The sequence below is a fragment of the Peromyscus californicus genome, unplaced genomic scaffold (genome assembly GCF_007827085.1).
Source record: "Peromyscus californicus insignis strain IS unplaced genomic scaffold, ASM782708v3 Scaffold_8__1_contigs__length_139910024, whole genome shotgun sequence".
Taxonomy (NCBI): Eukaryota; Metazoa; Chordata; class Mammalia; order Rodentia; family Cricetidae; genus Peromyscus; species Peromyscus californicus.
The window spans coordinates 131,232,067-131,252,589 of NW_026294606.1; the positions used below are offsets into that span (position 1 = coordinate 131,232,067).

At 44.6% G+C, this 20,523-nt stretch overlaps 1 protein-coding gene across 1 annotated transcript in view; it reads left to right on the forward strand.

Annotated features, from left to right (window-relative positions):
- The window catches only part of Usp38 (ubiquitin specific peptidase 38), a 32,161-nt gene extending 27,348 nt beyond the window's left edge, over positions 1 to 4,813 (forward strand). The window contains exon 10 of the mRNA XM_052727542.1: positions 3,549 to 4,813. Coding sequence (XP_052583502.1) covers positions 3,549 to 3,710 — 162 coding nt within the window. The 3' untranslated portion in view covers positions 3,711 to 4,813. The remainder of the gene's footprint in view (positions 1 to 3,548) is intronic.
- The last annotated feature ends 15,710 nt before the right edge of the window (positions 4,814 to 20,523 follow it).

Here is a 20,523-nt window from a genome sequence, read left to right on the forward strand (position 1 = left end):
CAGGGATACTGAAGCTTAAGTCTGGATTTATATATTTCAACTCTCTGTAAATGTAGTGTGAAAGGTGCCAATTATATGCAATATAGAAGACTTTGTTTTTAACTACACAACTCTGCCTCAGTGTTTATAGCTGCAAAAGATGTCATTTTAATTAGAAAAGATTGTACAATCGTGCCATACAGAAACAGGAAGTTAGTGGAATGTCAATGTCCTGCTTCCCCTGCTTCTCTCAGTTCCACCCGCAGGGAAAGCAGCTGCTAACTCTTCTTCCGTTTTATTTATTGTGGGGAGTGGTGCACATGTGGAAGTCGGAGGACAGCTTTGTAGAACCAGCTCTCTCCTTCTCCCTCTCTGTGGTCTGTTGAACTGACCCCAGGCCTGCACAGCAGCCACTCTGAGTCACAGGCCATCCACACACCGTCCCACACACCATCCCACACACCGTCCCACACACCATCCACACACCATCCCACACACCATCCACACACCATCCCACACACCATCCACACACTGTCCCACACACCATCCACACACTGTCTCACACACCATCCACACACTGTCCCACACACCATCCACACACTGTCTCACTCACCATCCACACACCGTCCACACACCATCCCACACACCATCCACACACCGTCCCACACACCATCCACACACTGTCTCACACACCATCCACACACTGTCCCACACACCATCCACACACTGTCTCACACACCATCCACACACTGTCTCACACACCATCCCACACACCGTCCCACACACCATCCACACACCATCCCACACACCATCCACACACCGTCCCACACACCATCCACACACCGTCCCACACACCATCCACACACTGTCCCACACACCATCCACACACTGTCTCACACACCATCCACACACTGTCCCACACACCATCCACACACCGTCCCACACACCATCCACACACTGTCCCACACACCATCCACACACTGTCTCACACACCATCCACACACTGTCCCACACACCATCCACACACCGTCCCACACACCATCCACACACCATACCACACACCGTCCCACACACCATCCACACACCGTCCCACACACCATTCACACACCGTCCACACACCATCCCACACACCGTCCACACACCATCCCACACACCGTCCTACACACCATCCACACACCGTCCCACACACCATCCACACACTGTCCCACACACCGTCCACACACCGTCCCACATACCATCCACACACCATCCACACACCGTCCCACACACCATTCACAAACTGTCCCACACACCGTCCACACACCATTCACACACTGTCCCACACACCGTCCACACACCATCCACACACCATCTCACACACCATCCACACACCATCCCACACACCATCCCACACACCATCCCCACACCGTCCCACACACCATCCACACACCATCTCACACACCGTCCACACACCATCCACAGCTAAGTCTGATGCTGATTCTTGCAGGGTCTTTTTTATAGTATTTTAAGGAAAACATTGACATTCAGATGAATTAGAGGAAGAACTAAAATGAACATGTGGAGGATCTGCCACAGAACCAAGGGGTGGTAGAACAGTTACTGAGTAAAAGCTATGGACCAGAAGTTCCACATGAGGTAAATTTATCTATGAGTATATTGTTTTTCAAGAAACTATTTCCTTTAATGTTAATCAGAGTCCTCAAGTATTTGTCAGATTTTCCAACTTTGTGTCCACAGAGCCAGCAGAAGCTAGGGGTGGTGGTGGTGCATGTATGCCTGCAAGCCTAGCACTGAGGAACTGGAGGCAGGAGGATTGCAAGTTGGAGACTGACATGTGCCACATAAGGAAACCCTGTCCCACAAACAGACAAGGACGGATCAGCAGTAATTTATAGATGAAATTACAGGAATAAGAAGTGGCTAGTTGAAGTAATTTTATGAGCTTTAATAGTAACTTTCAAGTTCTGTGTTTTAAGGTCACAGAACCCGTAAAATATTAGAACAGAAGAAATGAACCATTAATACTGATTTTTATGGGAAAATTTTTTCAGAGGCTTTCAAATTTACTGAATTATAAAATATCCAAAGGATGATATATGATACATTTTAAAGGGGTGTGGCAGTGTTCTAGGGTGCTGCAAAATTAACTTTACAAAATAATTAGAATTTTAGAATTGGACCGATTAGCATTAATAAATACCCACTCTCAGGGCTTAATATCCAGGTAAAGGAAATAGGATGTATCCATCGCTCTCTTCTGGCCTCGTGTCGCTTAACGCTGTCAATCACCACAGTGTTCAAAGGTTAGAGAGATGGAAGGAAGAGCTGAGGGCTGTCGCAAGGCCCACTATAGCCCCCCTTCTGAAGGAAACAGACTGATAGTGTTATAAGAGGTTTATCAGAGGAGAAAATGATTTCCAGGATTGGACTGGCAAGCATGTTTTCTAGCCACAGCTACTCCTACTTAGAATGCCGTCCAGATCCACGTGTTCTTCTGGCTTACCCAACCTCTCTGGCTCCATGGGATGTGAGTGTGAGCAGCCATTCTTTTCACTGGTCTTTCAGGGTCCAGTTTTACACCCTGCCACATGAATCTACCGTTATCTATTCACAGATGCTCTTTGTAAAACTGGATAATGACCTCTTGTAAATTTTTTACTTTTTTTTTTGAAAGAGTGTATGTGTATACATGTGTGTTGTTCACATGTGGAAGTGAGAAACAGTTTGTGGAAGTCAGCACTTTATCAAGTGGGTTCCAGAGATATTCCAGTCGACAGGCCATCTCACCGTCCCAGTAGCTAATAATGTTCTAAGAGTATTAGTATTTATTAAGCACCTAACATGTACTTAGCACATAGACTAGTATATCTGGTTCCCTGATAAACATTCTGATAAACTAGTGGGAGAGAGTTGTAAGTGCTCCTGTAAGAAGCTAGCTTCGTTTTACTGTGAGTGTTCCCTGAGATCTGCCTGACTCGTGAATCTAAGGAAGCAGCAGGGACAGTTCGGGCATTGGTAGTGGTTCCTGACCTGTTGCACTCACACACTTAAAATGGAGCATAGCTGTTAAAGAATTCCATTCTTAACTGTGTTAGAGAGTCTGCAGGCGTTTCCCCTGCCTCTGTCGTGAAGTGAAATAGTAGCAGTGACTTTCAGGGGCTGTCACTCTACAGTTACAAGGAATTGACCCTCTCTGCCTTGTTTCCTCCAAAGGTGGGTGTCTACTTCATTTGTGTACTTAAGTGATAACTACTTAGCAGAGATAAATGTCAGTTTTTATTTTATCTCATTCATTCTTGGTTTTTCAAGACAGGGTTTCTCTGTGTAGCCCTGGCTGTCCTGGAACTCGCCCTGTAGACCAGACTGGCCTAGAACTCAGAGATCCACCTACCTCTGCCTCTCGAGTGCTGGGAGTAAAGGCATGTGCCACTATGCCTGGCTTGATGTTAATATTTTCAAATGAAGGATTCTTGGTAAAGACTAAGATGGTTTTAGAAGATTTGTATATGTGCTGTACTCATCCATTGTATTTAGCTTTTTAATTTCATAGACATTACTTTTAATTTTAGGAACAAGAATTGAATGCTCGAGCCCGGGCCCTACAGGCTGCATCTGCTTCGTGTTCATTTCGGCCCAATGGATTTGACGACAATGATCCACCGGGAAGCTGTGGGCCAACCGGCGGAGGGGGCGGAGGAGGATTTAATACCGTCGGCAGACTCGTATTTTGACCCTGAGAGAACTGAAAATGCATCTGATTGCAAAACATCCAATACTGTGGCTGTTAAATGTCAGGCTGTGACCAATAGCACATCTATCTAACTTTTATTTTTCTTTTCATTAGACCCGAATACTTTAAGAAAACACACTTGGTGGTTGTTTTTATTCTTGAAATACAAAATGCATCATGGGAAAAAAAAATCTACCTCTTAAATTTCCATTTGCATTTATGGTTAGACGTGCTTGACCAAAAATGTTGAGAGGAAAAAAGTGTACCTGGTCCCTAATTAAGCTGCATTAAATTTGGTAGAAGGATTTAAATGGTGTATTTTCAGTTTTACTGAACAAAAATAATCCATTTAGCATTCTTTATAAAAGAATTGATGCTAGAAGTTCAATGCATATATATGTACACACACACACACACACACACACACACACACACACGCGCGCGCATACGCACACGCACACGTTTTAAGAAAAATGGCAATCTTTGTTTCTGGTAGAATTGCCCCATTATGAAATTCAGGTCTTTGAAAACAGTAGGGATGACCAGTCTCTGGAGGCAATGACAGTTTAAACTTCAGCTGCCAGACTTGGGCCTCTGCTTCCGCTGCCCTCGGCGTCGCTCTGAGTTTCAGGAATGGTGTCTTTTAAAGGATTATTTACACACACGTGGTGAGTGAATTCACAGAAGGTGCACGACCCTGTAAGGGCAGTGTTTTTAACCTAACTTTGTAGTCGTTCCCATTGTCCACGGACTGTAAAATCCTGTTTCAGGGAGTGTATCTCCTGTGTGTTTCAGAGGAGACGAGTCCTGTATGTGCCTTGCAGTACTGTAATTCAAAAATAGGTATCTTTGGCTGAAGGAAGTTTTCTAAAACAAAATGTTAGGAAATAAATTTTGTGCTAACATTAAAATTATAATTTTTTTAAAGGTATTAGATTTTTTCAGAGGTAAAAGCTGATGGTTCTAAAGCAGTAAGTATAATGATAAATTTCTAACTCTTAGAAAAAGTCTGAGGAAATGAAGCTAGTTTAAGTAAAAAATCTTCAATTGATTTGTTACTTAATCCTCAAAACATTAAACATTGATAACATTTTTAGAGTTGTATATTTGGGATTTTTTTCTTTGTTTGAGATACATGCCTTCCACAGTTTCTGCTTTATAAAGTACTCAAAATGCCTCACCCCACCATCCCTACTATCCGTTTTTGGTTCTGGGGTGTTTCTTCTTTGGGTGGAGAGGGGGAGTTCTTTTTGTTTTTCTTTTGGCCAGGAAACTGGAAACATGTCAGTCCTCCTGGGTCTTGATTATACAGTACTCAAGCGTTGTCCCAAATACTGTTCTTCCTGGCTGTTTTAACACATCCATGACCATGTATTGTTCTGAAGATTGGTCACATATTTATTTTGAAAACACTTTAAGGAAATAATGGCCTTTGGTGACTTAAGGTTTATCTTTTTCCCAAGCTTTTGTGGCAGTGATTAAAAACAACTCATCTTCATCCTGCTGCCCCAACCCCAACCTGTTTCCAGTCACCAGAGGACTGAAAGCAGATGGTTAGCACTGGCTTCCTCTAGTCCTGAGAGTGATCTCCTGAGTCACCCCGTGTTCAGTCAGCCATAGGCTGAATGGTAACTTCTAACAGATTCTGTCAGTCTGAGCATTTGCCGAAATTGGATTAAAATTGGGTGAATGTGCTTCTGGAACTTCCACAAAGGCAGTATGCCCCCAGTTTTACCTATGACTACCAAATATTTCAAGGATTTTATGTGTGTCAAAACATAATTGTAAATGAGAAAGTCTAAATTCTAGTAATAATACTAGGATTATGCAAGGTTTAGTTGGATAACTAATACCAAAGTTGAGGGCTTTCTTTTAAGATGAGAAATGGCGCACACTAATGGTTTGCTGGATTTCTTGTGTTTGCAAAGTGAGAAGCCCATTCGGCTGAACTTAATAAGGCGGCACCCTGGACTGCCTTGCCCCCCACCCATCTGTTACTGCTGCCTCATTTATACACTCACACCAGGCCTCTCTGTCTCCTGTACTCCATGTCCTTTCCATGCTCTTTGTAAATGTGGTTGGGATCTCATGCTAAAAGACTGACCAGAGGACCATTGTTATTTCTGTTCAGGTCAGTGCAAGACAGCTCAAATACAACTAACTGCCCATCGCTGCTGAAGAGAGTACTGTATTAGGCTTCTCTGTAAACCAACACTTAAAGCTAGATGTGTAAGTCTGTCCCTCTGAAAGATATCTGTTGATACGTTGTAAAGGTTGGCATATTCTTCCACAAAGAACTATGCAAGAAGAAAATGCATGTAGGGCATGGTCTTGCAAGCCCATTGAATATGTCCGTAGTGGGTGCATGTGCAACTCTGACTCCTGACACTTAATAGCCAGTTGGCTCATTCTCCAAGCATCATCTTCCATTTGAATAGCCAGAACCTGTCTGTACCTTAAGATGCCGCTAGAGTCCTTTGATGAAGAGACAAGAGTCCCTCGTTGTGTCCGAGGTCCTGAGATCCTTCTGACAGTTCTAAGCAGTCCATTACATCACATCTGGGAAGAGAAAAAGTCATTCTTAGGTCTATAATAGCAGTCAGTGTATAAAGGTGCTTGCCGCCGATCCTGAGGCCCTGACTTCAATCTTCAGGATCCACATGGTGGAAAGAACCAATTTCTGCTAGCTCTCTTCTGACCTCCACACACGTGCCGTAGCACAAGCATACCCACCCACATACATGTACATGCTAGAAATGAAAATGTATGATTTATTTATTCTTTTATAATGGTGTTATCTACAAAAATATTTCTTTTCATGTACTATCCCTTTAATCCTGTCCCTCTGTAAATGAAAATTGGAAGCTTATTCTATGCCCATCACACTGTAAGGAAAAAAGTTGGTAGAGTTTGTCCGGTTACGGGAAGACACCACTTCGACATTTGTTTGCTCAAGGTATGTGCATTACATAGTTTATATATACTCTACATAAGCTCTAGAGCACTTTTTAAGGGAGTGTTTCAAAGGCAATGATACCATACACTTGTATGTAGCATCTTAAGAATTCTATATGGTAGGGCTAGGGGCAGTTCAGCTGGCAGAGTGCTTGCCTGGCATTTGAAAATCCCTGGGTTTTATTTCAAGCATCCACCTATAAACCAGCCTTAGTAACCTACATCTTTAATCTCAGCGGAGGCAAGAGGATCAAGGCCAGCCTGGGACAAAGATGACCCTGTCTTTAGAAAAAAAATTAAAAAATGCTGTGCTTTATTTCACTGTTTATAGTATTTTGTTTCTGTTGAGTTTGGATTTCTGAAACTTCCTGAGGTGGAAAAGGTTAAGTTTATGTTTTATTTTAAAATACCCAAGAAGTGTTGGCTGTTACTAAAACTTGAGTGGCATCATCTGGAAGAACAAGACTAAATCTCAGCTGATATCCTGTAACTGAGGTTTAAGTGCAGTACCAAGGAAGTCAGAATTAAGACATCCTACATGAAACAATAAGTTGGTCACATACTGAGCAAATGTGCCAGACTGTCCACTGCTTCGCCACTGTGGGACTTTTCTCCTTTTGCTAAGTTAATTTTTGTAGAGTCCTTTTTTTGGAAATGAATGAACCTCCAAATAAAAGAGTTTGGAGGTTTTTTTGTTGTTGTTGTTTTGGATTCAAAGTAAACAGTGCTTTTAAAAAATAGCTTGTTAAACTACAGCTTTCCCAGGCAAAGGTAAATTCCTATAGAAGTAACTTTCAAAGGAATGAGAATTAACATTTCTATAAACTCAACAGTCGTTATGTAAAACCTTTAGCCCAGTGTTACATAACCTGTGTGGATTTAACATTAAAAATAGAATCTAAGAGTCAGCCAAGTGTACTGCCAGCTCTTGTCAGTGTCTGTCAGAGTCTGCAGTTGTTTTCCTCTTGTGTGCTACACACCAACACATACACACACACACACCCCAACACACACACACATAAAACACCCCCACCCTCTCCAGTGATTGGGAGGGATGAAACGTTTGGCTCACTTACTGGATTATCAGGAGCTTTTGAGGGGTTTGCTTGTTGGTTTTGCTGCTTTGTTTTCCACATCACACTCTTGTTAAAACCACTTGGAAGCCCAGTGTAGAGTCTCACACCTTTAATCCCAGCACTCAGGAGGCAGAGGCAGGTGGATCTCAGAGTTCAAGGCCAGCCTGGTCTACAGAGTGAGTTCCAGGACAGCCAGGGCTACATAGAAAGACCCTGTCTCAAACAAATCAGCCAGGTGGTGGCGGTGGCACACGCCTTTGATCCCAGCACTCAGAAAGCAGAAGCAGGAGCATTTCTGTGAGTTCCAGGACAGGCAGGGCTAGATACAGAGATGTGTTTTGTTTTGTCTGTCTCAAACAAAACAAAACAAATCACTTGGAAAGCTTTTTAGAAATAATCCATGTTCAGGCCTCATCCCAGACCAAGTAAATTCCGTGAACACAGGACATCTGCATGTGAGGATGTGGTTTTAATGTGAATGCTGGTTGAGAGCTTGGGGCCAGAGGAGGGGTCTTCTTCCTGGGGCCTGCCTTAAGTGTTCATCTATGTGCTGTATAGTGGCAGACATTTTTGGTTTTTAACACCAGCTCCATAGTGGGTTCATGCCCATAAACAACATCAGAGTGAGGATTTCACCCACATCTTCAAAACTATAGTTGATACTCTAAAATAAAAGAACAATGACAGAAGAAGAATAGAATTTTCCCAAACCACACATTAGTAAAGGCTCATAGTAAGTTTGAAAGGTTTCTAGTCTGCCTTGGCCTTTGTGTACATGGGTCTTGGTGAGCATACCATCGTCCTTAATGTCTCTGCTTTCAATAACTTTCCTGGTCCAGAAAGATTCTCTTTAATTCATTGTGTAGGTAATAGAACAAAGACCAACACTTTTTAAAAAATAAGCATTTAGGAAATTCATAATGATCAAAATTACCATTCAAGGTATCGGAAAAACATCTTTTTCACTCACACTCAGGTGAAAATCTATTAGATCTAAAAATTAATGGAAAGGAGGGAAAATGAAAACCAGAAGTTTAAAAGAAATGTGAAGAAAAACACATGGAGAGAAATGGAAGATAGTCAACTGAAGCCAGAGACTAGGAAGCCCCTGAGGCCGCCGCTGCCGCTGTCTTGTCACTTAGGAGCAGTAATAGAGGATGTCTTAAAGGAGCCAGAGAAGAGTAAACAGGACCAAGGGCAGCGCTTAGGTCCCCTCTCCTGCCACCTTTTCATGAAGCTGCATTGAAGCCCTAGGCTCTGCTGGTTTACATACTGCCTTTGTTTGCATGCCACTCTGGCAGCCTGGGTGCTGTGGTAAACCATCGGGAGCAGTTATCAGAGTACAGAAACTCCGTGACTCAGTAAAGACTAGAACTCGGCACACAAGCTAGAAGTTGGAGAGTGACATCTGCAAAATGGAGGAGGAAAAACTCCAGGGAGAGTGTCCAGGGAAATTTTCAAAGCGGACATAAAGTAATTTTTTAACTAAACAAAGAATCTTATTAGTCTTTTTCCAAGTTTTATTCCCAAGTTTCGTCAGCTTCATTTGCCACAAAGAATAAGTTGTGTATAAGTAAAAACTAAAAAGAGCTGCTGTGTTCAGGGGGATTGGACTTAAAAATATTAGAGATCTAGATTTTTATCAGATCCATAAAAGAATTAAAAAGCAGTCATGACATAAAATGGCAGCTCCTGTAACTTCTGCAAGTGGCACCTTTTTCAGAAATTGCCTCTGTTCAGTTTCCCTCCTTAGGAGCCTCATCAAAATTCACCAGATCTGGAACTTCATCCTCCTCCTCCTTTCCAGCAGCCGCAAGTGGTGCTCTTCCATCCACAGAGTGGGCAAAGCTTCAGCCAGTCTGCTCACTCTAGTCAGACTGTCTGCTCCTAGCTGGTGTGAGATGCTGGAAATTTTTCTAGTCAGCTGCTTGGTCTCAGCGTGCCCTGTAATGGGGAAGGTGTTTGCTGCCAGAGACGCCTGAGCTTTAGGGCTGTTAAAACGGGTCACCGTTCCTTGTTTGTAAACATGTTCACCTCCTCCATACCAGCCATATTGTTCACCCCTACCTTCTTTAAGAACTGCAGGTTTTTATTATCTGCTTGTGGCTGTTCTGTGAACCTCCTTCCTTCTGTGAGTGGTTCCTTTCCCACCAATGCTATTTTATGTCATGACTGCTTTTTAAAATTCTTTTATGGATCTGATAAAAATCTAGATCTCTAATATTTTTAAGCCCAATCCCCCTGAACACAGCAGCTCTTTTTAGTTTTTACTTATACACACACTTGGGCCTGCAGTTTGGAGTTTTTCCTCGTTCATGACTGTTTCTTTTGTCAAGTGGAAATGGACCCCTCAGGGGACTAGAGTTTTGACTGAGAGGTTCTCAGGCAGACCAGCCAAGATAAGGCGCACACACTCAGGGATGCAAGATGGCAGCTGAATTTTTTTTATTATTTATTTATTAAGAAGTGCCTGTTTAGCCGGGCGGTGGTGGCGCACGCCTTTAATCCCAGCACTCAGGAGGCAGAGCCAGGCGGATCTCTGTGAGTTCGAGGCCAGCCTGGACTACCAAGTGAGTTCCAGGAAAGGCGCAAAGCTACACAGAGAAACCCTGTCTCAAAAAAAAAAAAAAAAAGAAGTGCCTGTTTTTAATTGGTGACCAAACACTGAACAGGCAGCATGAAGAAGGAGGGACTTGCTCTGACTCAGTTTGACAATGCAGATCATCGTTGTGGAGGGGAAGGCATGGATGTGCAAACGGCTCTAGGTCATTGGTTCTCAACCTTCCTAAAACTGTGACCCTTCTTTGTGTTGTGGTGACCCCCAACCATAAAATTATTTCGTTGCTACTTCATAACTGTAATTTTGCTACTGTTAAGGATTGTGCTGTGGATATGTGATATACGACCTGGCGGGGTCAGGACCCACAAGGTTGATAACCGCAGCTCTAGGCTGGCGGTAGAAGCTTGAGGCTGCTTGCTCAGCTCTAGAAAGATCAGGAAGCAGAAACAACAGCAGTGGGGACAGCCTATCAATTTTAAGCCGTGTACCTACTCGGTGGCCTATTTCTTCTCCAGGCTATGCTCGGTAATGGCTCCACGACTTCCCAAAGGAGCGCCACCACCTGGGGACCAAGTCTCAGACACATGAGCACTTTACATCCCAGCAATAGCACTAGACAAAAGAACAGAGAGAACGTCCCTCACGTGATGATACAACCCGGGAGGCCTTGGCGGCTTGGGCCAAGGTTCCCCGTGGGTGAGGGAGACACGTTGGGCAGATGTGGCGGCCGGCAGCAGCAGCAGGGTGGAGCAGACACATGTCCACGTGGAAAGTTTATTGGGGAAGGGAGAACGGATTGGAGGGAAGGAGTAAGGGAAGGGGAGAGACAGAGGAGGTGCACACCTCGTGGGAATGGGGGGGAGCAGTTTTCTCTTAAAGGGGACATTGATGTCAGGACCCTGGGTGGCTCCTAACACCTCGGATGTTTGTTCTGTGTGAAGGGAAGTTCTTCAAGACGATGGGAAGTGCTACCAGGTAGAAACTTATCCCTGCACAAAGAGCGCTGGACATGGATTTGTCGCCTACACTCAGCTTACAAACTGTCCAGCAAAGAAGAGCTTTAGAATGCTCAAACCAGCGTCCACGAGCTGCCACTGGACATCATCCTACATCTGCTGTCTCAGAGATGTATGGGCACGAACCAAACCAGGAGCGGGCAAATCACAAACCATCGTTTATAGTTTTAAACATCCGGGGCTGGAGAGATGGCTCAGAGGTTAAGAGCACTGGCTGCCCTTCCAGAGGTCCTGAGTTCAATTCCCACAACCATCTGTAATGAGATCTGGTGCCCTCTTCTGGCCTGCAGGGATATGTGCGGACAGAACACTTTATGCATAATAAATAAATAAAAAAATACAGAATACTTTACATGAAATATTTAGCTTACACAGACACTTTTAGAATTAGCTTACCATTAAAAAAAAGTTAAGTTTAAGAGGGTACCTTTGGGGAAGGAGTGGTCTATGGTGTGTGGCGGTTGTGTTTTATAGCGAGTTCTTCATTTACTGCAGAGTGTTCCTCTTGGTACTTAGAATATTAGTGTCTGTCTTATGCTCTCAAAAGGCTTTACATTTGTTCTTCTGTGATGAGCCTCCTGAGATACAAGACTAGAGGAAGGGAAGAATTTAAGGACTTGGAGGCTGAGTCAGGAAGACTGTGAGTTCTGGTGCCAACCTGGGCTACGTAGCAAGTCCTGAGACGGGAGGGAGACAGAAAAGATGACAAGGGAAAGAAGGGAGGACAGAGGGAGGCCCATCCCTGTGGAGATGGGAATAGTCGTTTGCAGTCTCTAAGTATCCACTGAAATGTAAATTAAATAAAATGTCAGTCCCTTGGGTACTCTAGCCACACCTTAAGAGGAGATGGTCTCATGAGCCGTGGCTCATGGCCACCCACCCTAAAGAACTCAGCTCTAGATGGTATTGAAGAATTTATCACCTTTTGTCATTTATACTTACTTCCTTTACCACCTTGTCCATCAGCAGGGCACTCTTAGACTATTAAATGCTTACATATTCTCTAATTATGAAATAAATGAATAGGCCTAAGGAAAGTATTCTGGGTACCTGTCTTCCAGGAAATGTCCAGCTCAATGCAGAGAGCAGGTCGTCTATGAATGTCGATGGCTTCCCCATGGTTAACACAGCACACCGATGAAGTTACTTTTGCTCCTGCTGCTGTTGGCAGCTTATTAGTCAATCTTTCCATGTCTGTAATAAAGGAATAACTCATAACATGTGCTTGACCCCAAGGGAACACCATGTCTTCCTCAGAAGTTTAGTTTGGGGTCATATTCTTTCTTCCACTCCCTACCAAGGACCCTAGTTTATTGAGATGAACAGGACCAGAGGTGAGTGTTTTTCAGGATGTTTCCTTGTGGTTTATATAGTCTCAATATCAAAACCACAGAACATTCCAGGGCAGAGCTCTGCAGCCATTTCATCTCTCTAGCACAGTGTGTGCTTGGCTAAACCCAGGACACATGTTTACAAATCATGCTCCTGTTGTATTTCTGACAACTCCTATTTCCAAAGAACTTCATTTTCAGGTGTGAAAGACAAGCTTGACCTCAACTTGGTAGTGCTGGAAGCAATTTGTTCTCAAGCCACAGTCCAGAGCTAATGGGGAAAATATTGAAATTTAGACTCAGAACATGGAAAACTAACTTGTCACTGAAATTGATAGTGTCCCTCTGTAGGTCTCTGCTGAGCAATTTCTTTCCCCATAGTTTGGGCTTCTATAACAACAAAAGCAATTTCATAAGCAGATTAGCTAGTAGACAATGGGTACTGCCTTCCTCACTATTGTTAGGATTCTGCCACTCCTCCAGCTGCATGACCACACATGCGCAGTTCAGTAGCTAAGTAAGGGGTCTTACGTCTTATGTCATCCATGCGCTGCATGATTATGTAATGCGCATGGTGTGGTCATGCAAGCATGGCATAGCTCCATAAGCCTACATGCACATGTGCAGGGAAATCCTTAAAAAGCCAGTCACAGACTCCTCCCCTCTCTTCTCTTCTGCTCTCTCCTCCTCCCCCTCTGCACGTGTCTTCCACAGGCTTGGTCACTTCTGTCCCCCCACTCCTAATGAAGCTCTGATACTGGGTTTTGTCGTGCCTGGTGACCTTTCTCACACGGTAACAGCGCCACTTATTAAACCAACCATTATTAAAACCAACATTGGTGCTGTGATGAAGCAGGCTCTCCCAGCGCGCTGTATCCAGGACCCTGACCGAGGTTTATTGCATCTACTACAGCCCACTTTTTCATTTGCCCAGCCTCCAGGACTGCGCAACACACTGGCTACCTAGATTGGTGAGTTTTCCCTTTCTGATCCCTCGCCATTTCCCACGACTGTAGCCTGAGATATATCTCTTGCGTCGGACCCCCCGGGGGGTCCTCAGGCTGGGCACCATGACTTGTTCTCTCTTGACAAAGTATTGAATGATGTCTGGACTCCCAGGGAGTCCTCTGGTATGTATGACCCCCAGCCCTTGCCCCTCCCTTGACGGAGGGTGGGGTAACTTGTGCTGTTAATTTATGCTGGGCCACAGATTACCTACCCTCAGGGACACCAGGAAAGGAGTCTTGAATCCCATTTGTTATTTTAATTTTTCTTTTTATTTTCTCTTGGCTACAGTCATGGAACATAAAGGCTTCCTCTTGGTCTCACTCCTCCTCTGAGAAATGCTTTAAATATCCCCAGATACCAGTAAATTTGGCCCCATGATGGCTGCTTGAACTCCGATATTTCACGGAAATTATCTAACTTCTGCCAGCGAACAGGCAAATGAAAAGAGTTACCTTATCCCCACGCTTTTACCTAAGCTCTGAACCCTCCTTTTCTGAGTCTTTCTCTCCTGCCCATGTGCAACCTGAACCGGAGGAATCTCTGACTCCAAAGAACCTCCACCTATCTGACCTCCACTCTGCTCTCTGGTATCAGGCGGGCTGTTCTAACTGCCCGACTCTGGCTCCCACATTCACTCTTACTGTCACCGTTCCCAGCTGCCCTGAGAAGCACAGACAGGTCTGGAAGCAGGCTAGGATGCATAAAAATGAGTTTACAATCAGGACCCATATTGGGATCATAATAATCCGGATGGCTCTCTAGCCAGAGATCAGTTTACAGCCTGCCTCCTGGCAGGTTTTCCTAAAGCTGTCCTCAAACCAGCAAACTAAAACAAACAAACAAACAAACAAACAAAACCTAATTCAAGATGCACAATAAAAGCCATCTCTTGTCTCCCAGAGCTTACCGACATCAGGGCTATGCTTAGGCAAATGGACCCCACAGGTGGAAATTTCAGCTGTGGCATTTAAGGTACCATAGGAGAGATGAGAAAGCCCATGAACAGAATTGCCAAATGCTGGCACACGCTATCTGAGCAGCTGCTGCATGAGGTCTTCTAGGTCCCTGTTTTAAATGTGTGCTAAAACAAGTCATGTGGGCTTGTGCGTGCCCTGCCCCTCAGGCTATCAATTGAGCCTTGTTCAAAGTGCCACTGAGAAAGATACTGGACAGCTAACTGCCCTCATGCACCCCATGGCATGGGGACACCAAACAAAGACCTCCAGCAAACCTCCTAGGCTTGGCCACAGGCTCACAGGGAACCCAGGGGGAACCAGCATGGAAGCGATCCATTTCCTTCCTTTGGACACCAAGCCATTTACTCAGTACTGAGGGAGTTTTGGGGTCCCACCTCTCCTTCTCATTTCCCCATTGCTGGGGTACAGGGACAGCCTTATGCACCTCACCAGACCCCACCACTTAATTGTACTTTAAGGGGTACCTAATGGGAAGAGATTTTCCAGCTAAAGTAGGAGCTTTCGTTTTATTTGCTCCCTCCATGTGCCTCACTCCAGACCGATCAGCAGTGCTTCTCATGCACAGTGACACGGAAAGGGGGCCCTGCTCTCTCTGTTCCAGAGGACATCAGGATCCACTGCCTTGACACCAATTCCAGAAGAATGAGGTTTCACCCCATAAGCTTTTCTCTTCCTGGTTCCCTCTTCTAATTAACTACTCAGATCATTGTTACAGGACCATCATAGAGCTGGAGCCAGGGACCATCAAGTATATACCCAGGTGGTAAGGAACAGTAACAGTCCAAAGGTATTTACACCCCCAGACCAAAAAGGGTCTGGGCTCTGCAAAAACTGACTTTAATATAACAATCTATTACTGCTAAATGTTCTCAGCAATTGATCACCTGTGTCTCCTGGATGCTAAACTAATAAAGGAAACAGGTGCCTTAAAATAATCTGTCTCTGATAAAGCTTATCTCAGGTAAAAATTAAAAACATGTTCCAAATCTCTCTCTCTCTCTCTCTCTCTCTCTCTCTCTCTCTCTCTCTCTCTCTCTCTCTCTCTCTCTCTCTTTCTCTCTCTCTCACTAACACTAACCAATATAAGCAGAGTACTAAACACTACAATATCATGCCATGGTTACCAGTCCAAGACTTTAATTTTCTCATGGCTGCTTCTTAATATGTTCAAAATTTTTCTGAGCTCCAGAGAATCAGACAATTCCCAAAGCAGCAGACGACCCCAGGATGGCTAGCTACCTCAGAAGCCCCCTTCCCTAACCCCCCAAGAGTCAACCAACACCCACCAGGTCAGCTGGAAATAGTTTTTCTGGGAGAAATGATGCCCCTATTCCTGTTCACCTGCTTTTTATAACAAGCAAAAAGTCTGGAGTGTTAGGATCCTGCCACTCCTTCAGCTTCGTGACCACACATGAGCAATTCAGTAGCTAAGCAAGGGGCCTTACGTCCTGCATCATCTGTGTGCTGCGTGATTGCATAATGAGTGCAGTGTGGTCACACAATCTGCGCATGCGTGGCGTAGCTCAGTAAGCCCACATGCACATGTGCAGGGAAATCCTTAAAAAGCTGGTCACAGACTCGTGCCCTCTCCTCTCTTCTGCTCTCTCCTCCTCCTCCCTCGGCACATGTCTTCCACAGACCTGGTCACTCTCCTCTGTCTCTCCCACCTCCTCCTAATAAAGCTCTGATACTGGGTTTGTCGTGCCTTGTGACCTTTCTCAAACGGTAACAATGCCACTTATTATTTAAAACCAACAACTACAGCTAAGATGAGCACAACAGTAATAATAGTAAAATAGGAAACTTGTCTCTCTGCCAGTGAAATGACTCAGTAAATAAAGGTCACAAAGTCTGACAACCCAAGTTCAATCGCTGGGACTCACATAGTGGGAGGAGAGAACCAACTCCTGAAAGCTGTCCTCTGACCTCCACACCCATATCATGACATGGCCACACACACACACACACACACACACACACACACACACACACACACACACACACACATTAATTAATTAGTCTAATAAAATTGTAAAACTTGTCTCCCAGCTTGCACCATCTTCCCTCAAACCTCAGCAAAATCATAAGAAAAGTTTCTAAGCTCAACTTGGACTCTTGTCTTGGGAATTGATCGTCGGGATAATCTACTTTGTCTTCACTGAGGACAGTGGCTATCCACAAACAGGTCAGCAGTTGTCTGAACAGTAATTTATTCTGCTTTCATTGGAATGTAATATTAAACCACCATAGTTAGGCATAGACAACCTAAGTATACAACGAGCTAAGTGTGTGTTAAATACTTGTGACAAAATAGTAGATCAGCTATAATCTGGCCAGCTATCTTCCCAGACCAACTGCTGAGTCATAATGAGTGCTTCGAATGATTCCTGCATCTGTTTTCCAGGCAACTCAGCATCAGTTAACACCTGGAGGATTGATTCTGAAAGAAGAGTATGTGTGGTGTTTCCACAGAGGATCTCCACTGGATATTGCCTGGATAATGTTTATCCTTTGGGCTTTTAGTAAGAGCAGAAGCAGTTTCACAACTAGATTGGCCAGTAGCTAGACAAAAGTATATTACTTTCTTCACCCATAGTTAAGAACACAAAATTGATGATGATGATGATGATGGTGATAACATGATCATCTTTGCTGAGTTTGGTGATAATTCTCATGACTCACATTACTTAATGACCTACTCTAACAGAAATTTAACAGCTTATAAGCGAAGAGTAGCATGCTTGCACATTCCCAAACATACCTACATGTACGTGAGCATCACTCTAACTTTCTTGCCCCATCAGTAATGTTTAAGAGAGGTTTTAGTAGTTTCATTGATCCTGTTGTGATGGTGGTTGGTTCTGGTGATGGAACCCAGAGCCTCCCATGTGCTCGGTGAGCAGCCTACCAGTGAGCCACACTCTTGGCCCTCCTTAAAATGCCATCAATCACTCTAACAGATAGGCACCATTATCCCTGTTTTACAGTCCACATGGAACAGAATAATAAAGCTGCCCTGAGTGCAACACTCTGAGAGCTGACAGAGAAGGCAAGCACCCAGAGGACAGCACAAATGCACCAGGTCTGCTTACGAAACCTCCTTGCTCTGTCTCCTGCCCCTTTCAGGTCAAACACGCGGGATATCTCTGCACAGACTTCACTCTCAGACAGCTCCTCTTCTGCATCTTTCCCCATGCTCTTCTGTGTCCTGCTTCCGAAAACAGCACTAGAGTCTATTTGAAATTTTTCCTCAATAATAATGCCTCAGCGTAGGTTTGCTCAGGTCACATATTCCTAGAGATGACCCTCCTACTGTGTGGCATCTTTAAAAGCAAAAGTCCAAAGCAGACTCCCCAAACCACACGTGTTAAAGACACTTAAGACACTGTTGCTGTGGGACATAGGTGCCCACGAGGGAACAGCGGACAGGACGCTGACTTACAGTACCTGACTGGATTCAGAGTTACCTAGAAAAGAATAAAGCATTCTTCCAGGTGTGCCTGTGAGGATGTTCCCAGAAATAATTGGCATGTAATCAATGAGTGTGGAAGACCCACTCTGAACATGGATGGTGTGGTCTGAGGAACTGAATGGATCCCAAAGCAGAACAATGCTTTGTTTCTTATTTCCATGTCGCTGTGGCCAAGTATCTGACAGCAGCAACTTGGGTTAAGGGGGTGTTAACCTACAAACAGCCATGCCACGATTGCATCAGGAGGCACATCTTGTCTGGAGCATCAGTATTGTAGCTTGCAGGGTCCACAGCTGGGTAAGGCTGATGGTGAACTTTCACCCCCAGTAACCTGTAGAGCGCCTCTGGTGCTATGAACGCTACCCAACAGGGAGCACACTTCTAGCTCAGTCCCAACTTGTTTTCTCTATGCCCTGAGCAAGTGACGTCTTTGATGCTAAGAAAAGGGGCTTATCATTTAGTTCTAGGAGGTGGCCAAGAGCAATGCCAATAGCCTCTATTGTTCTGGCAGTCTCTGAGAGCTTCCTGGCCACAGCTGCCTCCAGGATTTTCATTTAAAACCATCTATGGCTTCCGAGAGCATCATTGTCCACCTATGCAGGGGACCTCCATTAGGACTCTTCTAATTATACTTTCGTGAGCTTATGAAGCACTGGACTTCTACACAGCTTCCGTCTATATTCTGAGATTTGGCTGACCCTCCCCACAGTCCTTCCCTTTCCCATTCTCTCTCTTCCCATCCCTGTTCAATTTTACCAGCCCAAGTGTTCCCTTCCACTTCATATCACTTGCTACACAACATTTTTGATGTTAACTGATACATAAAAGCATGGAAAGTATGCAAATCAGTGGGGTTCTGTGTATTATTTTGAAACATGTACACTCTAAGTTCAAGTACCTATCACCTATTTCACCCTAGAATTATTCTGAAAACATCCTAGACACCACTTAGTCATTAAATATCTGAAAACATCCTAGACACCACTTAGTCATTAAATATCTCTACGTCTGTTACTATACGGTTTGAACGGGATGTCCTCCATTGTCTTGTGTATCTGAATACTTGGTCATCAGTGAGTGGCTTTGAGGGGAGACTTAGGACCTTGTGAGAGTTAATGTGTCACTGGGCAAGACTTGAGGTTCAAAAAAGACGTGCCATTTGGAGTTTGTTCTCTCTGCTTCCTGTTTGAGGATCAAAATGTGAGCTCCCGGAAATTCCTGCTATAAGCAGTAACCCAGAGAAACTTCCAAACTAGACCACTCTGTGGACAGAAAGGAAGATTTATTGGGGATCAAACTGCCAATGCCATTGGGGGGCAGCAGAGAGAAGAGCAAATGGCAGAAGAGCAAGCACATTTTCTGGGACAGCAGGGTGGGGATCTGAGCTGGTACGGGTTGTTCGGATTGGCTGAGAACGAGGTGCCCTTGCCCAAGGTAGTTGACCTTTGTGGGAAGGTTAAGGGAGGTTCCTTGTAAACAGGACCCCTCCATAGGCAATCAACTCTTCTTGTAAACAGAAACCCACCTTTAGGCCTGTTCACCCAATAACAATCCTTGTGTTTACCTGGCCAAAGCCCTTCTGTTTAGGACAATGTCACCAGCACTGGGACTGGGGTAGAGGGGTCTGTAGCTAACCCTTGCCCCCACCCTAGGTGCTTGTCACACTCTCCCACTGCAGTGGTAGTAGACCCTCCAGAACCCTAAGTCCCAAATAAACACTTCCTTCTAAAGTCGCCTTGGTCATGGTGATTTTGTGTGTGCAGAGGCCCAAGGCCAAGGCAGCACATTTTGGTGGAGCTGTGAGCACAAGCCCTGGCCTGATCGCTTGTCAGGAGGCGCTCAATGGTAGACAGCCAAGAAGAGAACTAAGTTCATCTTGGCCTGAGGCAGAAGGATGGCTGAAATTAAGTAGGAGAGAAGTTGTCCAAAGAGTTTACCTGCAAAAAAAGGAATCAGGTATTTGGCTTTCTGTCCAGGGTTTGCCTGTGTGGGGAGAAGGTGAGTCATCACCCAGAAATGGTCTGTGTGTCCAGCAAGGACAGGGTGACCCTCGCCTCACAGTCTGGTGGCCTAGCCAAGTCCCCAAAGCAGCTGCTTCTTCTGAGCTATTCCACGGCGCACACAGGATCATAGTTGGAGTGTGTGTGGAAGATCAGTCATAGGAACAAATTGAGTTGTAAATTACGTCACCTTCAGATTTCATTTTGTAAATCAGTATTTAAACACTAGGTGATTATGAAAAGATATCAATACTTCCTTAACATCATCAGCTTTTCAGGCAGTATCCTGATTTCTCCAACTGCCTTGCCATGTGTTCCCTTTTTTCCCAGGTGGTCTGTTTCAAGAACGGAACAGTGTCCATACGCTGTGACTGATGGAGACGCGGCCTCGAAGTTCTCAGCTAGCGGCTTTTTTTTTT